This window comes from Haliaeetus albicilla, chromosome 15 (assembly GCF_947461875.1).
Source record: "Haliaeetus albicilla chromosome 15, bHalAlb1.1, whole genome shotgun sequence".
In the NCBI taxonomy this organism is placed as follows: domain Eukaryota; kingdom Metazoa; phylum Chordata; class Aves; order Accipitriformes; family Accipitridae; genus Haliaeetus; species Haliaeetus albicilla.
Genome location: NC_091497.1, coordinates 32,148,010 through 32,171,938, shown reverse-complemented (window position 1 = coordinate 32,171,938; position 23,929 = coordinate 32,148,010). Strand labels below are relative to the sequence as shown.

The window sequence follows — 23,929 nt, the reverse complement described above, 5'->3', positions numbered from 1 at the left end:
TTTCCCAGAGAAGAAAAGCTAAGTTACAATCCTGGCATATATCGTAATGGAATTGCAATTTCTTCTAATAAAAACGGTAGGCTTAATACAATTTCTTGCAAAAAACAAAAAAAATCACTTTCCCCATCCTTGTAGTCAAACAAGCTATTGCTATTTCCCATCCACATGTAATTTATTTCCCTCCTCCTTTCTATTTTATGTTCATTTATGGGTACATGGAGCTCCCACACTTCAGCCCCATTCAATAATCTCTCCCTTCAGGAAATGTTATCTCTTTCTTTCTTATTTAGTAGATACTCATTCTTTCCTCAGAAACTCCCCAGAAGATGATTGAATGTATCAGCATGTACAGTAGTTTGTACATTTTTTCTTCTTTCTTGTGAGACGTCTCGTCCCCAACAGGGCTGTCATACAGTTACAAGCAATGCAGCAAGTTTTAAGAAAGCAACTGCTGCTTGAAAGCAGAAAAATTTAACCAAGAGGTTTAAAAAATTTATGGACTTGTTCTCCTAGTTGTACATCCTTTCAGCCATCTAACCTGAACCTTAATAAAAGATTTAATGAAAAGAAAGACATTGTAGAAAGTAGTTGTGCTTGGGTCTTTAGAGTCAAGGCAAGGCCAAGAGTGACTCAAGTACACGTATGACCTACTAGATTTTTCCCATCAGAACACCTTTAAGGTAGACACGAAAAGTAAACACGCTGCCAATAGATTTCCATTAGCATGGACAGCTACGTAACCAATAAAAACATTACAATTAAGACACAGCTTTTAAGAAGCCTGGTTACCTCCTGGTTAATACTCCCTGAATCTCACACAAGACTTAAATTTCCATAACGATACAGCGACAGCAGTTTGCAACTGGAACAAAGATTCAAAGATTGTCTCCAGGCTGAAGTCATACTGTTGTAATTATGCTAGGGTCAGGGAAATGGCACAGGATCCCGCTAAAAAGAGAAGCTGTACATCACCATAGCTTATTCCAGAATTAAAGGAGAATAACAGTAGCATCATAAAACAATATACTCATATAAAATTGCATTTGCATAGCAGGATATACCAGTGTGACTATTTTGGTTAAATGTCATTCCCTTAGCTGAAATAGTTATATTGGTATGATCATCTATGTATAGATCAGACTTTGAACAGTAACTACTACAAAACAGTCCCATGAGAGAGAAACGACTATTTTTGGTTCTGTGGAAATAGACTGCCTTTCAGAATAATGCTTAAATATCATCCAGTATATTGTCATTTGTTTTATGTAAATAAAATCTTAATAAAAAGTGTAAAAGTTTAAATGACTAACACAGTGACTCATTTTCAGTATGACTTAACATTTCTCACATTCAACAGTAACAGTTATTATATATGCATACATACAAATTACTCAAAGAGGATCTTTAAGAAAAAGGACATTATAGTTTGTATGTACATCAACTGATCTGGAACAGCAGTGTGGGTGTAATATTGACAAAGCCAATGATGCAAATAACACGTACTATGAAGGTATGAAACTGTGAAAAATTATCAGCTGTTATTCTTTTCTACTTGTCAGTTCCTGCAAAGGGCTGGAAACTAATAATTCTTTTCAAGTCTTTTACCCACCTCCATATGATATTTTATTTGGCTCAAAGGAGTGCTTCCACATCTCATAGCACAAAGCCAGAACTGCCTTTTATCCCCAAACTTCAAAATTACATTTCAAAAAAAAGACTAGAGGAAGAATGTAATAAAGCCACTAGAAAAGGCTTGGGTAAAGGCGGTCTGCCCTCCATCAGGTAACACGAGGGAGTTAGAATTGGCAGACCTTAGCCCCAAGGGTGATATTGGTCTTAAGACAGAAGACAAAATCAGGGAGAAACCAGATAACGTGGAGCGTTTCCAAAGACAGTGGCCAACTGCAAGGGAAAGAGCTGCGTGAGAGCAGCAGAGCGATTCTGGAGTCCTGAGCCAGGCTCCTCCTGAAGAGGAGAAGAAGGGAAAATACCGAAAGCTACTTACATTATATTGATGATTAGCCACCGGTTTATAGTTCGTGGTTACGGCTTTGTCCAGCTGCTGTGATAGCCTTACAGGTTTAGAAGATTCTTCTATCTGTAATCTGCAAAAGAGAAGAAAAAGAGAATTAATAAAAATTTCAGACAAGCACACGCTCAAAATGAATTCTAAAAATCTGCAAGTATGAACCAGCCCTTTTCAAAGGTCAGCTGCAAGCAAATCATAAATCATAAGGCAAACCAGATGCGCTCTTGTGAATTAAGTTTCTCCTACTCTGTTTTTGCTTGAGGACAGTGAGGACACTATATGCTACAGAAGATACTGAAATGCTGAAAACCAAGCAACTGTGAAGGGAAGATACTAAAACCCACGTCTGAACACAAATTTTATTCAAAAAGCCTGACACTCATGTGGAAGAAAAGCCCCTGCTCTTCAAAAAGACCAAACCCAACCCAAATGAACCCAGAATCTCCCAGCTTACTCAGCTGAGGGCTGAAAAAGCTTTTGATCCACCTCCGCTGACTCCCAGAGCACAGCAAAGATCAGACTCCACGACCTTCTCTTAGATATTTTAAAGTAAAAATAAAAATTTCCATGACCTTTCTTTTGCCATTACAGCACAGTAACAGAGCACAAATAATTGTTTTACGAGCACTTTTAAAAACATGAAGACAGAGAAATCCACCCAGGTTCAAACCAATGTACAATCAAGTCTCAATCATACAGTTAACAACAGGCGACCTTCACTCCTCTTCGGGAGAGACTCTGAGAAGGTCAGAGGTTGAACACATTCTGTCAAGCTCATCCCTACGTAATTTAAAGCTTATATATGATGGTGTAGAAGGAGTGCTCCGTTTACTTCAGGTTTAGCACTCAAGAATTAGTACCTGAAATGAAGATGCAAGAAACCAAGCTTTAGAAAGGTGCAGGACAACATCCCTTCAGAGAAAATAGTTTTATGGCATATAAAATTAGTATTTTATCATCAGTGAAGTTATTTTGTTTCCAAAGGCATATCTTACAGGTAGAGGAGTCAGTTTTCACTAAACACAAGACTTTTAGACCAATAAATGTATGCTTCTTTCCACAGAAAATTAATATGGTGACATTAATGCAAATAATAACTAGAACACCAATGTGATAAAACAGACAGTATTTTAAAGAACGCTGTGTTTAAGATCGCTGATTTCTTTTCATAAAAACATAGCATACAACCAAACCCCTAAACTTAAATTCAGCACGCTTCTGACTTGACACCTGAACAACCAAATAAATTACATTTGAAGTAAGCATTAAATTAAGAAATAAATTCTCTAGCTCTAGCAACTGGAAATAAAGGCAATCATCCTTCATAGCTAGTATTGCTGGATAGCAGTTGCCGTCAGTTTTGTCTCATACATAGGTATAAACTTGCTTCCTCTTGAATCTTTGTAGACTTGTCATTTGTTCGACAGTTTTATAATTACCCTTAAGTGACCTTTGCCTTGTATTCTACATTTCTATATCAGGAGAAGGTACATCAATGCCGCCTTCTGTCCAAATGTAGCACATTTTTTCTTAGCTTGAAGGAAAATCAATTGGAAGGTAAACGAGCAGTGAACACTTTTTACCCCTGTTCTGGCAAATAAAGGTAGAAGTTTTTATCACAAGAGTTTATCTTTTGGCCTTCAATCTAATTAAATGATTCTAAAGATTTTATTGATCTGGTTACCAGAGGTCTTCTAAACTCATGTTGCACAAAGAGGCAGAGGCTAAAGCTAAATCAATATCTTTTCTCCAAACCTGTCTTTTTCTCCACATCTTCATTGCTTAATTTTTTTTCTTTTTTGGTCCCAATGACTTTTTTTAGTTTTAAATAGTTTGGCTTTAATTTTTTTTTTTTTTAATCTTTTTTTGCAGTTTTTCACCGTTTTTCCTATTGTTTTGACCTGGGGAGTTTTCCAGTCCTCCCACTCTCCTGTTGTAGCTATTTTTCACCTCACTTGTCCCCTCTCACGTTTTTCCTTTCTGTGAAGGAGATTTCCTGCTCAACCTGTTTACTGACATTGCTCCTGTTCATGAGACGGGGGCTCCTGGAGATGAACTGGGAATTCTTGTCTCCCCTTTCCCCTCCAAGGCCACCGCACCACCTTCATGAAGACCAGATTTAGTTATGTGATTTGTGATGTTGTTCCAGAGTCCTTCTCATTATATCTGCAGCACAGGTAAGTGATCGACAAGGTTCCTAACAATATTAAAATACATCAGAGAGTCTCACATTTTCAGGGAGCACCGGGCTTTCAACGGTGGCATTTCTCCATGACTAAATCCTTCTTGCACTGGGCTTTACATTCATTACTCTTGACAACGTAAATTTACAATATCCTTCATTTCTTCAGGAAAACAGCCAAAGAACATTAGCCCTTCGACGATGAAATGCCAGAACACTGAAAATATGAACTGAACAGTTCAGACTGTCCTCAGAAGGAAAAGCTTTAGAATGGTGATGTCAAACCCCCTCCAGCTTTTTAATAAATTAGATATTTAAGAGTGCAAACAATTGATAGCTCTTTAGCCTCAAGCCTGTCATGAACTTTGGACACCACTCGATGTTGAAGGTCTCCTCCTGTTCTGGCATTTTAAAATTACAGTACAGGAAATTTCAACCCCCATTTCAGTGCAGCTCCTATAAATTAATCCTTCTTTGCCTAGGAGAACACCAGCAATTTATTTCTTAACATTTTTCACTTGCCATGCAGGATATGCATTTCAGCTTTTTTATTTTAACCTGCTAATTTCCAAACCAGTAGAAAACCAGATGTGTAGCAGAGCTAACACACTTCTCCGAGGCTTCCCAAGGTTGATGGCAGTGAAGTTACATTTAACCAGTGAAGTTCCCCAGCACACAATCTTGAAAGCAAAGAAAAACTTCCTGCCTGCTTAGGAAACGGGATGGAAGCCTACCAAGTGAAAATGGAAATGGAGAATCTTGTTTGTGAAATGGCAGAAGACTTCAGAAAGATCTACATGTACCAACCAACAAATGTATCAGCTACAAATGTATGTGTCTCTGAAAGAAATTTCAGAGATATCCACACTGTACTTCAAGATTTCTTGCCAAAGGTTTCCAAATTATGACCCACAGTTCTCAGATGGTCTTTAGAAAACTGGGTCACAGTACAATGTTAACTTTTTTTTCCTGTTTTTAGTTGATATATTGCTGTAGTGAGAACTAAAAATATATTACATTCCCGGTATTACTTTTTAATACAAGCAATTACAGCAGTTGCCACATGCCAATACGGAAATCTAAATGGGAAGCATGGTGACTCGGGAGGCAAACCTTTTTATTAATATGCATTTATTCTACACATGCATCTTGCTCTTCTCCCTAACGGCTGCCCTTCTCATTTCTTTTTCTGCAGCTTTCAAGATCTCCTGGAGAATGACAGAGCCTCAGGTTGCTTTCCTTCCACTGGGCTTCCATGCGGAATATGGTCACACACTCCTATGTGGAACAACAGCTGCTGCACATCTGGAGTTAGCCGGCCCAAAATGCACAAATACAGGTAAAGGGCCTGAGAAACGTACAGTAAACCCCAGATTAGCAAATGGTTCATGTGTGGATGAAGCACTGAAATTTGCTTAGTGCATTACAAAGGGTAAAGACAAATAGCCTGTAATCATTTTGTCCAGATGATTTGTTGGTACAGACACTATTTGCAGGGAAAATATAGTGGTTTGGGTTTGTTTTTTTTTTCCAAAACCATGCTGTAATTCTCTTGTATTCAGAAAGCACTATGTCTGGGTGAATATAATTGACTTTTTAAATTTGTATAGCTGTTGTTTGAAAAAAGTTGATGAAATATATATTTATACATTCCAGTAATTATACACTCAAAAATTTATAACAAAAGCTATGAATTGGGCATTATACTAGCCTTTTAGAGTGGCGTTGTAATGTGTTACAGATATAATTACTTTTAAATGCTCATTTCTTAAACAGAATTTTAAAAGCAGTATTAAACCAAAATATTACAAAGCATTTTATACAGGGTTCTCTCAGAGTGTATCTGCTGAATCTTAATTGAAACTGTTGGTAGGAATAAAGAAAAAAAATCAATAGATATTCTGAGTCACTGGTGACACTGATTTAAAGGAGCAGTGGCTTTTTACCTATTACTCTTTATTATGATTTGCCTGAGCGTGACAGCTAAAAGCCTTAGTTATGGCTCAAAACTACACACACAACTCTCCAAGGAGTTAAATCTTCCACTTGACTCTTGTTGAAATAGCTAGCACCATAATTCATGCTAATATCTGGCCTAAAAAATAAAGAGAATGCAGATTTTTCTCCCCCAAACTGCCAATACATTAGTGACCGAGCAGCCACCAGCCTGCACACTGTGGTTTTCTCTTCCACCCCCAAGATCAAATATAGCTCTTCTGCCTTGAAATACAGCGAGTAACCAGCACAGCATCAAATTCACCACGGTCATTTCCCAGCAAAATACATTTTATACTGCAACTCGGATTTGTCATTGTGCCTACAGTTGAATAAGGGGAAAAACTATTTGAACAGGCTGGAAATAATTCTATAGGACTTGTCAATGTGCAGCAGGCACATAAAGGGAGACAGATGAAGGCAATATGTACATTCCTAGGAGGAGATGCTCATTGGCTTTTAAATATATGTATCTTCCAGCAATAAAAAATAAACCAAAGACCTTTAGAATAGATGATTTCCTGTGATTAATCTTCTGCCACGAAACAAATATTTCAAAGATTAGAAGCAGGTATTAATCAGAAACGCTGCTAAGGCTTGAATTCTTGACATTTCTACAGAAATTATTGTTTGGCTGGGACCGAAAAGTTTCAATACCTTTTTGTGCTTGGCTGTATTTACACAGGGCACTGGTAAGTAGGGAGCCAACCTTACTGTTGCAAAAGAGGAAAAGTTGGTTTGCTTCTCTCTCTGCAGTATCACCCAGCAGAGATGCACTGGAAAAGAGCAGGCCCGCTGCCCAAAGCTTTGGAGGGGAAGAAACACAGATTCTCCAGCTCTGCACAGTTTTGCAGCTTTTTTTTTGACTCCTTGAGAAGTTCCCAGCCTGGTCCCAGGGGAGCGAAAGCCAAGGACTAATGTTCTTCTAGCCCTTTACTCAGTTATTCTGTACTTGAACCAGACACAGGCAGCCGCATTACATGAAGTTTCACAATACCTGATATAGGCAACAAAGTTTTTTCTTTGCTTCCCTATTTTGCTAAGCATCCCAAACATGACAGAGGTAGGTACATTCTGCAAAATCTCATCCAAAACAAGCTAATAAAAGAAATGTGTCCAACCACAAACAACATAGGAAATTACCAGAATGACCACATCGGTAAAAATACACATTATCTAAAATAATGATGGCAATCTGTTGCTACACAAAACAATCTGTCATATAATCTGAAAGATAAGAAATGCAAATTCAGGGTGTTGTGTTTCATTGTAAGAAGTTCTACTGTCTTGCGTTAAATGGAGGCGGATGACTGCAGCCCGTTGCACGGATGAATCGAATCTACCGTTCTCCTTCAGACGTTGAGTGTTACTCCAGCACACACACCCCGTCAAAGCAAAGTGAGTCCGTCCCCATTTAAAAAGACTAGACAGGCAGACAGAGAAGAGGATAAGCTGAATGGAAATGGCATTAAGAAGTGCATCTGCCAGCGTTAAATAATGAAATGTTTCAGATTATTAATATAGAATATGATTTATAACCAATTTTAAGTCCCGGAATCCTGGCATTTCAAGAAAAGTGCTGCAATTATTATATGTTCAGGAAACCTATTAGGTTTTTCTGAAGTTGACATCTTCAAATATATATGTTGAAGGCTGAGCAATGAATCATATAAGATAATTTCATGTCCAATATTGAGACAGGCACCACAGTCATAACTGAAGACTCCAATTCTACATATCCTTCTCCAGTAGAGAACACGAGATGATATGAATGGTAATTCTACAATAAGTAACAATTTCTTATGCATTTTATTTTCTGGTTTGATAAAATGGGAGTAATTGATTAAAACCACTAAGTTCCCATTTTTCCTCTCTGAGTTTAGTATTGCAAATGATTAAAAACCTTCTGGGCCGAGGTTGTGAGGATAAATAATGTAAAGATAAAATAAGACGGACTTTAGCATTCAAGGAGTGATATAATTGAATAACTTCTCTATTATTAAATGCCCAACTTTAAACACTTTAAGTGATGCCCTAATGCAATAAGCATGAAGAATATTTTAAGATCTGCTTGACGTCACAGATATTTTTAATCAAGCTCACATGTGTCTATGGATACTTCCTCTAGAAGTGTCCTGATGCTGATGAAGTCAGGCTCTGGCGGTGCCTGGTCCGTACTGGGGACAGGGTGGAAGCGTTCTGGAAGTTGTCTGAGACAAAGCTTAAAAAGGCATCATAACTCAAGAGATATTTTCTATGCAACGTGACTGTTAAGTGAGGTTATAAGTAGCCCATCCATTAGTGTGGCTTGACGAAGTTTGTTTCTTATCTTTGCCCCTGTCAGGCTTGTCTGTCCAGGTTTGTGTCTCTGTATGTTTTGTTTGTTGTCCCCCCCCTTACTCAACAGCCCTTTTTGCACCAAAAAGGGTCCTTGATGAGGTACCCCTAAGGGCGCAGATGCCCACTCGCCCTTGTGAAGCAAGGCAGCCTCTGCACCCTCCTCGCCCTTCCAGAGGACTTGGGCCAACCCAGCATCGTCCTCCTGACGGGTGAAAAGGCCCTTCCACTGCTGTCATGCTGTGGATCGATGGGAAGGCCTGGCACAGTCTATCATAGAATCTTTTAGGTTGGAAAAGACCTTTAAGACCATTGAGTCCAACTGTAAAGCTAGCACTGCCAAGTCTACCACTAAACTATGTCCCTAAGCACCACGTCTACATGGCTTTTAAATAACTCCTGGGATGGTGACTCAACCACTTCTCTGGGCAGCCTGTGCCAATGCTTGAGAATTCTTTCGGTAAAGAAATTTTTCCTAATATCCAATCTAAACCTCCCCTGGTGCAGCTTGAGGCTGTTTCCTCTCCTCCTATCACTTAGTGCAAAGAAATGAACATTTCCTTATTACAACTTATGTATTCTGGAAGAGCAGAGATGTCTGCAGCTCTGCAGTTGTTGAAATGTCAGGATTTTGCAGTCCTTTCCATCCTACAGTCACCATATTCAATCAATTAGTGCCCAGAGGGGAAACAAACCCTCTGTTACTGGTTCCTACCATACTTTCAACATTTTCTTATTAGTACACTCACCAGGAATGTCTCTGTTCTGCCCAGTTTTCAGCCCAACACAAATCCCAACACCAGCGAGCAGATCAAGTTCAAGAACAAACAAAAGCATAGCTAGAGGGGACAGTCTTCTCCGAGGACTAAGCCAGGCTGCAAGTGCATCCATGCACACTCCGTTACGTGCTGTATCTCTATATGGGGCACCTCATCTTAACTTTTAAGTGGATAAAACTGCAGGACACAGTACATTTTTATACCAGGGTGCTTATAATTGTGGCTTATTCCAATGACAGAAAGGTCTAAAACTAGGGTGAAGTAAAATCTGGATGCCCTTTTGTGTTGTCCGGAGCATGTGGGGTACCTCGAGCACAGGCATGAGATGAGGCATAAGGCTGGCAGAGTGACAAGGTACGCAGAGCAGAAGAAATTAGGCAGCATGCCAGAAGAAATGGGAACGCAGGTGAAATTTTGGAGGGAGCTCTGAAGATGTAGATGTATATGACGGACATCAGTCCTGCGTGGAAAAAGAGGGAGAGGCGACACAGAGGCTGGAAGAGAAGCACAACACAACGGGAATGGCCAGATAGCGAGGAGTCTGGTGGACATACTCCAGAAAAACAGCAAGGAAGGGGAAAAAGTAGGTTAAAAAGTCTTAGTTTCCCTTTGGGTTTGTTCAGCTAAGACATGCACGCAGAGATCTACAGACCTCTACCACTAAGCTAACCATTTGACGTTGTCTGTACAGCAGTCTGTACAACACACGCAGATGTCTGCATCTTAAATATCGGTAAGAATGAATAACCAGTGAAAGCAGTTCCTCGCCTCGGGGGAAGCACCGGGAATCTCACAAGCCCATTACTAATACTACAGAAGGCGAAGACTGAAGATCTAGGAAAAGTGACTCATTAGCAATCTAAGCAGGATAGAAAAAGGCCAGCTCTTTAATTTTAACGTGAAGATTATCCTCCTGAATTAAAGCCAGACGTATTCCTTTCAAAAGGATCGCATACAATTGTAACTATGCATGCATACATATTTTAGTTGTTCCTGTCAAAACAGATCCTTTAGGAAATAACTATACAACATCACTTCTTCCTTTTTTATGCTACTAGATAGTTTAGAAGGTAAATTGGAAAAGAAAATAAAGATTGCATGGTTTTGGGGAGGGGTCAGACTTCTTGAAAATGTACAAGTGAGCTTAAATACATGCAAAAACATATTAAGAAGTGTACTTATTTTTCAGGCAAAAATGTAAGGAATAGTTTTATCCTATCTAATAGGATCTTATCTTTATCTACCTGTTGCAGGCTCAAGACTTTTTCTTGCTTTGCAGCCAGATGTTTGGAAATCTCTTGCCTCTTACTAAAAGGGAAGTTTATTTTAAATTGTGAACGCACAAAACCAACCAACCAACCGAGAAATAAAGTATTTGAAACACCGTTGACAAAATGCAGACTGCTAAAAACGACAGCATGGGTGAAAAGGTTAAACCCTCCAAGTTTGATGTAGGTGACAAATTATGTCCGTGCCTGAGATTTTTGAACAGGAACCTGGGATAAGACGTGTTTAAAGTCAAGCTCTGTTCCAGCTCTGCACCCTCGTACTCCATGTACACCTTCCTGAAAATTATGCAGTTTGGAATCCTACTCTTATCCAAACTTTGGGGACCACCAGGTTCTATATTTCAGGTCTGTCCTGACTACCCTGGGTTGCCCACTCTCCCAGCAATACAAATAAACAACATGTTTGAAAGTCTGTGCACCTGTACTCGGGAACTTGCAGCTATAAACTGTTTCCTGTTTAAGAAAAACTTCAACTTGAATATTTTCTTTGATATCATAAACCAATTAGTCACAATATTATACTTGGATGCCTGAGGAGATAAGAGGGGGAAAAAAATCTGACACCCTAATGTAAAAACCAAGACAAACCATCTTTAAAAATGAAGTTACCTTCAGGTATTTATATATTTTAAAGACAGAAATGACCATTATAATCATGAAATGATAATCTACATTTTTCTCCTGCGCACTACTGAGTGAAAAGTATCCAGTTATATAATTTCAATTTTGCCACACTACATCATTTATACAAAAACATCCTGTCGTGATTCAAAAAATCAAAAATTATGAAGAATCACTGTATGTCTATGCCTTTTTATCAGGTTTTTAAAGATAGTCTCCTTTCCCACTTCCGTTTTCAAAGATGCAGTTTTTTTTCTGCTCCTGTCTTCCTCAGTCCCCAAATTTCTCCATGACAAATGTATTTATTTGTTAAACACTATTTCAATTTAGAAGAGAAATTTTAAATTCTCAACCGTTAATTATTTCTAAAAGTAAAATAAATAGACTTGTCTCAAAATCACATCATCTTCATTTTCCTGCCAAAACTAATCTGCAGTGCCAATGGTGTAAATAATGGGGACTTGTAAGTCCAGGCAACACAAAGTCAAAGACTTCTTGTCGGTGCCTGCAGATTCAGAAATGGTGTAACATTTTGCTAATGGGAACAAAAAAGGAGAATTTTAGGAAGAAGTCTGTTAGACAGAAAAGCTGTATCTTTACCATACCCTGAAAGGCCTAAGTCTTGAATTACTGGTAAAAAGGTGGATGACTTACAAGCTCAGTCAATGCACTCTGCCATGACACCACTCCCAGCTAAAGAGAAGCTGGAAAGAAAGGGCAGACTGTTGGCTACAAGGCTTCAAATGAAAAAAAAAAAAATCCCTGCAGCATCTCAGCTAACTCTCCTCAGTCTGAACCTCTCCTCCCTTTCTCTTGCAAAATGTCTTTAGGGAGTTACAGCTGCCAGCACTCTGCCTCTGACTACGCGCTCCCATCTCCGAAACTCCACTTCCCAGATACCTCACCACTCCCCCGATAGCTCTGCAAACAGCCACGGCATCTGGCTCCATTGGGGATCTTCCAGTTAAAATTTACTGTAAACAATTTAACAGTTTGTGGCAATCTGGGAAACATTTGGATTGCTTCCCTAGAAAACCTCGGCGGCTCCAATCCTCGAGGTTTTTCTCTGCCTCCTCCTTCCTTCGCCTGCAGACCTAAAATGCCAGAGTGGAATGCCTTTTTGAGGACATCCACCTCCTTTCTGTTAAAATAAACTTGGAAACAACCGGCGAGGACTGCTGCAAAGGGCACTGAAATGAAACTGCTGGGAGAAAGCGTTGCACATGCCTATGTGTCAATGACTATACTGCTGTCGATAGCTTAAAAGGTAATCTTGCACCGTTCAGCTACTGTTAAATAGCTTAACCATATGCTTGCACTAAACTGCTGAATTAGCTCACCGTTGAACTGCTGAATGAACCCACCCAACACTCTTTCCTGCAAGCAAGGAGAACCAAATTGTTTTTAACTAAACTCTGAAAACACAGAGTTAATCCAAACAAAACCAGATTAAGTTAAAAAGAAAAGCTATGTAGGCTCAGCAACCTTAGGAACCCTACACTATAAACAACAGAGCAAACACAGGAAGGGAAAGAAACCTGTCTTTCTCCTTAGTCCATGCGAAAAAGCAGTCTTGCTTATCCTCCAACTGGAAAACTTAGCAGTTTCTCCTGCAAGCTGCAGGAAAAAAAGAAACATAACACAGCAGCCGAAGAGCAGACTGAAAGATGTATCAGTTAAAGCAGAAAACAGATTATTTTTTTTAAAGTTTGATCATCATTCTTTCAGCCAACTGTATTTCCTCTGCCAATTGTACAGCCCTGCTCTCTGCTGTATTTGTTCGAATACTTCCATTACATTTTACTTCCTCCTACTCTGCAAAACAAACGCTTCCCCAGCTCCCTCTCCCAATACCTTACATACCTGCCCACCTCCACCTGAAAATCACTGCTACGACATCCCTCAGCCGTCATTCGAGCGGGGACGGGGCTCCCACAAGCAGAACAAGGGGGTACACGGCCGGAGGCAGAAACCAGCCGCGCCGAGGGAGCCCGGCGAGCAGGAATAGCGGTAGGAGCTGCCGGGATGCTCTGCGGCTGGGAGGTGATGGCACCGGGGAGAGAAGAGCCACGGCGGAGCTACCCACCACAAGCTTCTGCTCTTGCTCGCCAGTCTGCGTGAAGGATGGTTTTACACCAGCCCTGCATCATTCAGCCTGGCTCGAGTCACCTTCCTCAAGGTCTGGTCGTTGAAGTCCTGCTGCAGAGGGCAAATGGGGTTGTTATTTTCTTAAGAAGCCTTACTTGGCTTCTGTGCATCATCTTCGGGGAGTACGGTGCTCATCGCAGGCACAGGTGTATCACCTTTAGTCCCTGATAAGAGCTCTCACTCAGTATTTTGAAAATACCTACAGGGTCTGGAAGCTGTGGCTCAAGACTCAGCTTCAAGGTCTGCTACAAATTTAAACCAACAATTCTCTAAGTTATTTCAAAATATCTTTCTTTTAAAAACACACCGATGACCACAAGGCACAACACGGACACGGCTAGGTTTTGAGGCAACTGAGCCCAGAAAGCATAAGATTTCATTTTGCATTTTAAAAATACAATTTAAAAACTAACTTTGCTTTTGTTTTGGAGAAAAAAACAACATAAGCTTGGTAGCTCAGAACCTTGTCTTCTGAACACTCCCTGGAGAGCTTATTTGTTAAGAAATAAACTTAGCTCCATGCACTTCTGAGGTCTGCTACGTTAGTATTCTCCTCTTAATTAGAGATTTTCAGAAGGGTTCCTGTTATTTGTGAACACAAAGAAACTCACCCAGACTTTGTGAAGCCATACCTATTCCGTTATTAAATAAAACCCCCCAAAGATTTGATTATAGATTTGTCTAGCATGACAAATTCCAAAACCAGTTAATGGCTGAAGCACAAACGTTGTCTAGCTTCCCAAATAGGAAGCTGGATAATTGGGTTTGTCCATAAGATCTGTGTGAAAGCAGATTCTATGCATGTGTTATTTGGTTGAGTACGTCCTCCACAGAACAGTAAAATCTTGAAAGAAGCTTCAGGACCATTGTATTTTAAAGCCTGCTCTGCATAGTTTTTCTTAATTATACCTAAGGCTGCAATTAAAAAAAAAAATATGTGCAAGAAGAAATGCTCCACACAAGTTTCACTGATTTGTCATAAACCTGCATGGAACTGAATTTGTTAGTAATCCAAACACGAAATATAATCTACCGTGAAATTATTATTATTGAGAAAAGACTACGGTTTTCCAAAAACTTCTACAATTTTTAATCAGTGTGCATATACATCGCAAACAGCAGCGTAAAACAGCATATCTTAGTGTACTGAGTCTGCCTGGGATGGGGTTAACCCTCCCCATAGCAGCCCCTATAGCGGCTAGGAGGGTGAGGATAACCCACCCATGTGTTGGGTGCTGCTGAGGAGCACCGAGGCTGTCTCTCCAACACCCCCCAAAGGCCGGTGGGCAAGAGGTTGGGAGGGGACACAGCCAGGACAGCTGGCCCCAGCTGACCATGGGGTTCTCCCGTACCATACGATGTCACGGTCAGCAACAAAAGCTAAGAGAAAGGAGGAGGAGTGGGGGCATTCCTTATTAACAAGTTTGTCTTCTGAAGCAGCTGCTGTGCTACTGGGGTTCTGCTTCCCACAAAGCGGCTGGACATCACCTGCTGATGGGAAGCAGAGAATAAATCTCCTTCGGTTTTGCTTTGCTTCTGCACACAACCTTTGCTTTCTTTCACTCAACTGCCTTTATCTCAAGCCATGAGTTTTTCCATCTTATCTTCTCCCGCTGTCCTCCTGAGGAGGGGAATGAGAGAGCAGCTGGGTGGGCGTCTGGCAGCCAGCTACGGTCAACCCACCACACTGAGAACGCTAATAAATTTGTAGCTTTATAAAAAGTTACCTTGGGATTAGAGATTTTGAGAGCTGTAAATTTTTTAAAAACGTTCAACACCGATGTGAGAAGTACTCTGTACTAACCAATACACATACCGCTGTCTGCAGAGGATACGCAGCAGTCAATGTAGGTCAGCTCAGAACGATGTGAACCGCTGGGTATCTGTCCTCTCTTCAGTGGCATACACAGTATAGGAACAATCACAGTATATCACATATACTTACTACTTTACAAAAAGGCAGTTTTTATTTTCCCTACTCATATGTCTCCTGTTAAGTTCCTTTCTTTTTACACAATACTATCACTTTGAAGTATGCGTATTAATTTTTCTCGTGTATTAATTACTGGCTTTGTACCAAAATAAAGTTATAAGCATCTCTAGGGGAACCAGGAAACAAACCATCTTTTGTGAAAGTCATGACATTTGACAGCTTTGGAGCTGGTGGATGGTGTTTAAATTGCGTGGGAGATCGCTTTTTAAATTCTAGCCCTAAGTCCAGAGGAGCTGAGGACACTCTAGAGAAAAGAACTGGGAAACAGAATCACTTAAAAGAAAGAAAAAGCTCTAGCAAATATTTAATTCTCAAAACGCAGAGAACAGTCAAGCAATTACTCAGAAAGGTAAGAAGCCTAACAGGTTTCTTCCAAACAGATGCCTTTGTATCGTGTTATTTCTGCAATATTTTCTGGACAAATTGTTCTACTCTACCACACCCTTTAATTTTATTAACTTCACAAGATTTTGGAGGATTCCCACATCCTTCAGCGCAGAAGGAAATGGAATATAAAGTACCTGTCACTTTCCCATCTTTATTGCTCACAACATCTGTATCTAGAGCTGCAAATATTTTGTGTTTGTGTTAAGTGTGGAGAAGAAAGCTGTCTCTGCTAGCATGTTTCTTCAGCTATATAGAGCCTCAAGACTTCTATAGCAATTCACCATTTCAGCCTAAGTAGTTCCTGCTTTCGAGGTTACAGGATCTGTCTGAGCTGAAGAAGACAGACACTACACACTGTATTCTTTTCTGCATTTGGCTGAGCAGAAACAGAACACAAACAGCTTTTCTGGCCTTGATAATTTTGGAAAATCCTCCAATCTGCAGAAAAGAGGAAACTTCCTTTTCACAATGGGAAAAATGCCAACTTACGCAAAACATTGTTATAATTAATTTCAAATTCCTCTCCACTTCACAAATTAAGAAAATAATTCACCATCAGTTCTTCTCAAGTGCAAATTCTATTAATGGCTGCATGAAAACTAGGTTTGCAAAAGGGACTGGCAGTACACAGCTTTGTAATGCAAAAAAGGTAATGAAAAATAATAACATATGAAAATACCAAATAATGGAGAACGTAGTCTTGTGCATCGAAACAATGTGCCTTTACAATAGGCGTCTGGTATGCGATACCCCATGTAACACGTGAAATATTGCAATGAAATACAAACAACTTGAAATGGGACTTCTCCCTTTGCACATGTTCCATGACAGACGGTACTGGAGTGGTATTTGCTGCAAACCAGATTAAATCAGTTTTAGAAACTGAATTCCATCGATGAACAGATTGCACCATCTGCTTCTACTAATATACATTAGGGAATGTGTATTTTCCATAGCTGCACATTTACTCTGTAATCAGAAGACTATGAGACAAATAGGTATAGCTTAGCTACAGACTGACTGAAAACTATCATCATTTGTGGATGTCAAGGGTGTAAACAAAAAAGCAGTTAGGTTACTGTGCAATGCAGTAATGAAACGGAATTAGGCAAAGGAAAATTGAAGCAGCACACTGGGACACTAACAGCCATTGCAGTGATGAGAGAAATACAAATGCAAAAAGCGTAGATGTAATAAAGTTTCTTACTAATAACATGTAGAAAAAAGAGAAATAATCTTCCAACTGAAGCGTAAATAGAGCTGGCTGGAAATCTGAATTTTTATTACATGCTTTTTGTGTTTTCAAGAAAAAAACCCCTTAAATCAGGAGGTAAGCCAACATTTAAAGTTTTCATAGAACAGAAATCCTTCAAAATTTTGTTTTGGAAACCCAAACATGATGTTCCCAAAACAAAATATGCTTTCCCAGTATCCCCAGCAGCTGCTGACTGAAATTAATGCAATTCCTGTCATTTCACAACTGCCATTTCCATGGCTTGCTGCGGTGACAAAAATGCCAAAAACTACCTTCGACTCCAGCTCAGGGGCTGCCAGAGCATCTGCGGTGCCTTTTCTCTGGCAGTCCGGCCGTACGGGTTGCCCGGGAATGCCAGAGCCCTGCGCTCCCTCCCCGTGTCACCCACCATCAGGACAGCCAGCCAGATAACTTCAGAAACGCTGACATCTCATACACAAGACCCCTTCTTAAAAGCAGCTGAAAAGTCAGCCTGACACATTGGTTAGATGCTCATCTGGTGCGCTGGCATCGCAAAAATGAACCTGAGCTAAACGCTTGAGAAGCCAGGGTGAGATTTCAGCATTATTATTCCGCGCATCCTCAGTAGCAAGGATGATTATTTCCAGGCCAGTAAGATATTGCAATTAACAAAACGGTATTTCATTAAAAAAGGCAGTCTTCTCTTCTTTGAAAGGACAGTAAAAGAAACAAGAACTATTGGGGCACTATTGTACCCCAGTATAAATTCATAGAGGTATAGAACAAGTTACGTTGTAAGAGAAAACAAAGAGTAGGACTCTTCAGGGCTGCAAAAGAGAAAAATGAGAGATGGAGATATGACTGAGGTCTACAAAATCATTGGACAGGAAGACAGCAATAGGAAACAATTGTATGTTCTGCATACCAGAACTAGCAGGCATTAAATCTATAAGATAGTGAAATTCAAAGCAAACACGGGAAAGCAGTTCTTCATGCAACTTGTAAATAAACAACGGAACATCTTGCTGCAGGATATTATGGATGTTAAAACTGCATATGGGTTCAAAAGGATAAATTCCCCAAAGAGAACTGTATTTATGGGTGTTAAACACCAACCCAAGGGTCCTTGAGGTACGAGCTGCTGGAGACTCGAGGATTGCGCTGAAGAAGTATCAGGAGGTACTTGCCTTGTCCTAACAGTCTTCTCTAAGCCACCCATTACTGGCAACTCTTCGTGACATGCGGTGAAACAGTTTTTGCTCTGGCCCAGCAGAGACAGTCTTAAATTCAGGCATAAAATATGTTATATGCATCAAGTGCTGGATTTAGCAGGAAAACTGAAGAGACTCAGCACTCCCCCCTTCCCTTGAGCAGTGCAAGGAATGAGGTGTGCCCTCCACAGCTCATCAAAAGTGAGCAGCCACAGAGTCTCTCCCCTTTGTAACTACAGCGTAGCTACATGCAGGTCTGCAAGAAACAGATGAAGATTTGGATGTGCTAAGTGTTCGCTCCAGCTCAGTAAAACTGACAATCCAGAAAGAGAAAATATATCAGACGCTGTTGTGATTTCTTCTCACTCGCTTGAAATGACAGTCCTGAGAAATGTTAATTACTGGGCCAGTAATCAAATGTCATAAACAGCTACAGTAGATGAGGGAAAAAAAAAGAATTTTAATGTCATTCCAAATGTGTGGTAGATTTAATTAGCTTCTGCTCAAAGGTACCTCTTAACAGAAGGATGGGATCCATACAAAGACACAAAGGCATATATTGTTGCAATTCTATTGTTGGAAGTAAGTCTAAGAGATAGAAGAAAAATTGAAAGGAAGACTTTCTGAGTCAAAAGTATTATTTCAAAAGCAAGCCTTTTGACTTCAGAGTCTTGGAGGGAAGAAGCATCTCATATGACCCATACAGACAAAGGAAAATAAGATGAACCTGATTTTTGCCAGAAGCTGGGAAGCGACCATGCCACAGAATTTCTGGCAGGACATGCAGAGGAACACCATCGGTTCACTCATCATATCTGGACTGGTCAGCTTCTTCATACACCTATTTCCCTGCTTGAAAACACGGCACAAAACTGACCACCTAAAACGCAATGCCTTTCATGACCCCTGGATACAGGAATATTACACAGAGTATTAACAAACCCCACCGGGCCGTGAACATGCGAATAAACACAGAGGTACCTCTTTGGAATAACATGCAAGCTAAATAGTTAAGCCAAAAACAGGTAGAAAGAGGAAAAAAGTGAAACATTTATTCCTGCTGGCCAATGAAACTGCAGAGAAATTAAATTACTTGTTCAAGATGGACATCCTCAACAAAGCTGGGTATTCACACCCCATGATAGAAAAGAACTAAAAGACCTAAAATGAAGTAAAAAAAAGTTTGAGAGTTACTACATTTAGGTAGGATAAAGTAACAGTCATGACCTGAAGAGGACAGTGTGAAGCAGGGAACCCCATGGATCTGTGCAGACATTCAGACAGGCCCATCTCCTAAAGCTAGAGAAAAGGAAGAATGAAAATGTAGACAGAAACATGTTACAGAAAACTGGGAGGTTTTTTGGAAGAGTTTTTTCAAAAAACCAAGAAGCCACAATTACATAAATAAAAAAGGATTTCTTCAAAAAGGAGTAAAGGCACAGTATGGAGGAAAAAAGATAACCAACGAACAGAAAAGAGAGACCAACAGACGGCTATTGTAAGATATTAATTCTCTGTACTTTACATAGGAGATTAGGGACATCAGAAATTTTGTTCGTACACTAGGGGTTCTGAGGAGAAACACATCCATTTGTAGGGGGAGATAGTGAAGCTGCCATTGCACTTTAATCTCCATCCAGAAGTCACAATATGGCAACCTTGAGGCTATTTCAATGAGGAACAGAAACTGTTGATGGAGTCAAGTATTTCTTTCTCATAATCTTGTTTATTTTAAAAAAAAGTCTACAGCTACATTTTTCTTGGAGATCGGCTACTAGCTGCTTGTTTTGAGTCATTTACTTTGACAGAATTGTTTCCAAAAAGCTCCTATCTACTGCAGCCAGAAGCTATGTCTGAACAAGATGATTCTCTTGTCAGCTGGCTGTTATATAGCTAAATCCTCTAAACCTGACTTTTCTTTCCCTTCTTTATTAATACTGCAATGAACTGGAAGTACTTCTGCATCTTGCCAAACCTTCAAAATATTTTTTCTTCTTTAACTTAAGAAACATTCTGAACAAAACCAAAGCAAAACATTATTTTTTTAAAGTGAGGAAGATGCCTCTACTTTGAATGAAAACTACTGATTTATCTTGATAGAAGGCAAAAAGGAAGTGTGTGCTAATTGCCTGGTCCCTGAGAGCTCAGAGCAGATAACCCTTTTTAGCCTCAATTCCTTTCACAGGGGACTTTCAATTCACACACAAAACTGAACACAAAGCCAGCTTCAATTTATTTTATTCAGACAGTAACTGAGTCCAGGGCACTTGCTTGAGTTCACAGTGATTAATGAAGAGAAGAGATGCAACTGTCAAGCCCCTGTGAGAAGCCAGGTTATCCGAAGAGCACTTGGGTGACAAAGCAATGCTTAATCATGCTGAAGGCAGTGTTACAGAATGGGTGGCCCCCACCTTGCATTTTGTTTCAGGAAAAAAACCCCACCATTATAGCAGTATCTTCTTCGCTTACATAGTAGAGGCAGACCACTGAGAAAAGCAAAAAAAAATTTAAAAAGCAAAGCAAGTATTACATGACCACAAAATACAGCTAAGACATAGGATTCTGCACTATCATTAAAGGGCTGGATTTAATACCTGCTGCACCCGATGGAAGTCTTCCTCCTTGATGTGATAGGATTTAGGGATCAGGCCCTAAAAGCTCCTAATAACCACTTGGTTGGTGTAGCGTGTCGTGAATTCAAAACATCGTTTAATTTTTGCCTTTTAAATTTTGCCAAATAAACATCTTGTACATCAGTCACTTTTTATATAGACACACAAATACATCAAAAGGCCCATATAAACATCAAAGCTGACCATGTAACAACATGTTTTCCTTGCTTCCAAAAAGGACATAGGTCTTTCTGAACTTAGTAAGAGCTTGTGCGCTTGCTTTCTAGCAAGTTTTCGACATCTCTCACCAAGTTTCCTAAATCCCAGACTTCAACTCTATGTTTATTTTTTTATTAAAATAATGGCGTATGCAACATTTGGGCAAATATAAATCCTCTTCATCTTCTCTGGATGATACATAGGACACTTGTGCTTCACTCATTAGTTTCTGAAATTGATCTGCCCATAATCTATGTAACTCCAAATTACTTCATGCATAATTAGGCACTCCTGATTTTCATCACTCCTGTTTATCTCTGTACTATTTACACAGCACCAATCATACAGCTGCCCATGTACAGATCAGAACACATCACTAATTACATACGTTTAATTTGGTTGTATTCCTCTGCAAGGGAGGATATTGTTTTCAAGGGCCTTGTTCCAGCCTCATCACCCAGATGTTCAGGGACCAAGAAGTCCCTGAGGTGTATAAACTCATTTGAATTTACTGAACCTTTCAGAGAAATAAAACCGCAAGTAAAATATGTATGCCGTTTTGTTTCAAAACTTGTGTATCTGTAGCTAAAATGTACCAGCTTGCATTCACTAAAGCTGGTAATACTTTACCTGTTTTACAATATTTTTAAAAAATTATATTAAAAGAAATGCATATTTTATCTGTTGGAAGTTTGAAATCTTTGTTGAAAAATAGTAGCAATAGATCAGTTTATGATTTGTTTGCTTTTCTCTCATCAATTTAGATGAATGACTACAGCCTGTTTAGGCCAAGCAGCTGCTTTTCAAGCAGCTTTCACAAATCTTACCTTCCTTCACGCAGCTGAAGTCCCAGTATATACACAGGAGATAAAAATACAATCCTATTTATTTCCCCAAAACTTTATCCTGTCCTCCATTTTGCCGGTTTCTAGACTTCCACAAATGATATGCTTAGGTAATTAAAGCATGTGAAACCTCTCTTTCAGTTGTACTATGCACATTTATAAACGTGAAGTAGTAGAGTGTAATAGAAAACAACTTCTCAGGTTATAAGAGCCTATAAAGTAATCAAACCAAATAATTCCCATATTCCAATCTATGTTCTGACAATTTTGACGACATAAACACAGACTATGCAGCAACTAATATAATTCATTGAATACACAAAACCACAGCTCATTTTCCACAAGCATTGGTTCTCGGGCATGCTCAGGAACAAAAATCAGCGTACGCATGCTACAGCTAACATGTATCATTTACTAGCCTAGTGTTTCACTTACATACAGCTTAGTGAAATTTTAAAAAATAAAAATCTAAATGCTATATAATAAACATACTCCACAAACTAATATCCAAGTGACATTCAAAGTTACTTTTTTTTAAAAACAGCAAAAGGCTGTATTAATTAATAATTCTTTCTGTGGCACACCAAGCAACTCTGAGAGTTCAGGATAGAGAAGGGGGGAAAACATCTGCATATGATTGTAATAAAATGGCTCAAATTGGGAAGAACTATTTGCTAGCTTTGTCCTTGCTAAGGTACCACAAACTGGTACAGTTTGTGGGAAGTATTTCCCCCCCCCTAGAGTGGATACTACATTGAATCATTTGTCTACTAATATAAAAAAAGAGCTAAAAAGAGTTAAAAAAAGAAAAAGCAATAAAACCAGTTTTAATAGTCTACTCAGATCGGGTGATTTAGGTGTCAGTTTAGAAACCCTACACCATTACTCCTACTCCATTATGCGGCAGCATAACTATGCTGGAGGTGTTTCTCTCCAAGTGACCCTGAGTATATCTAACGGTCAATGATCAATATTGCAGTAATAAAATGTATTTCATACTACTTTACATTTGTGGTAGAAAGACAGGTGCACACAGAAATTAAAACAGACACTTTAATTCTGCTACAATTTAATAGGAAATATTTGTATGATTCAGTTTCACAGCATGCATGAATATAAATCCTCCACGGATTTAATTAGCTGTATTTTATCATAAATTGCACTCCCATAGACAGATGCTGCTCCTGCATCATGCTGATAATAACAAAGACCAACTGACACTTAAGAGCACATCTGAAATGTGTTTTTCTGAAGACATTAGGTACAGTAAGAGAATCACTACATAGTGCTGAATAAAAGTATCGATGGTTTTCCCAGCTGGTTTACCATACCGACTTGAAGGGCAGTTTATTTTATACAGTATAAACAAATTAACCTCATGAAGTTATACATTTTGTCAATCTACAAAACGTATCTTTTGCTTCTGATACCAAAAAGACTGTTTATGAAAATTCTCGGTTTGCTGTACCCCTAGTTGTGCCTTCCGAGAGCCTACAGAAACACTCACTTGTTTTGAAAATCATGATTTTGATCAACTAACCTCCTGTCAACTGCAATATAGCTATTTCTTAGTGCTCTAAGCATTTTGAGTATAGTTTCAGACTTTTAGGATGTAGTACTTATTCCCTGCATTTTACTTCAGAGAAAGAGTACCTACTTTTCAAGGACTTTGTTGAAAAGTCCCTTTTCAACATGTGCCACCAATTACAAAGTAGTTTCTAAGCAGTTCGCAAAGGTGAGAACAGGAGCCAATGTCCGAGTTGAAATTAGAATTCAAAATAAGGCTATTGTTTGAAAATTATATAATTTGTTTGTGGGTTTTTTTCATTTTGAAAAGTATTACATAAATACAGACCTGACGCATATTTCTCGCTCAGATATTATCATGTAACATCCCCAGGTATGCATGCAGATATCAGTGTTGATTTCCATGTAGTCTTCTATTTTTATCACACGTTTTTATACTCCCGCCTACAGTCACATGCACTGAAATTTCTCTTTCAGGATGACTTCTCAATTGAAAATACATTCCAGAAAGCTGGGGTTTTCTTCCCTTTTTTTACATA

General features: G+C 39.3%; 1 protein-coding gene across 2 annotated transcripts in view; it reads right to left on the bottom strand.

The window, feature by feature from the left end:
- GTF2F2 (general transcription factor IIF subunit 2) overlaps positions 1-23,929 on the bottom strand; it is a 90,426-nt gene that overhangs the window by 11,088 nt on the left and 55,409 nt on the right. For both annotated transcript variants that reach the window (XM_069802674.1, XM_069802675.1), the window contains one exon: positions 2,006-2,105. In XM_069802674.1, coding sequence (XP_069658775.1) covers positions 2,006-2,105 — 100 coding nt within the window. The remainder of the gene's footprint in view (positions 1-2,005; positions 2,106-23,929) is intronic.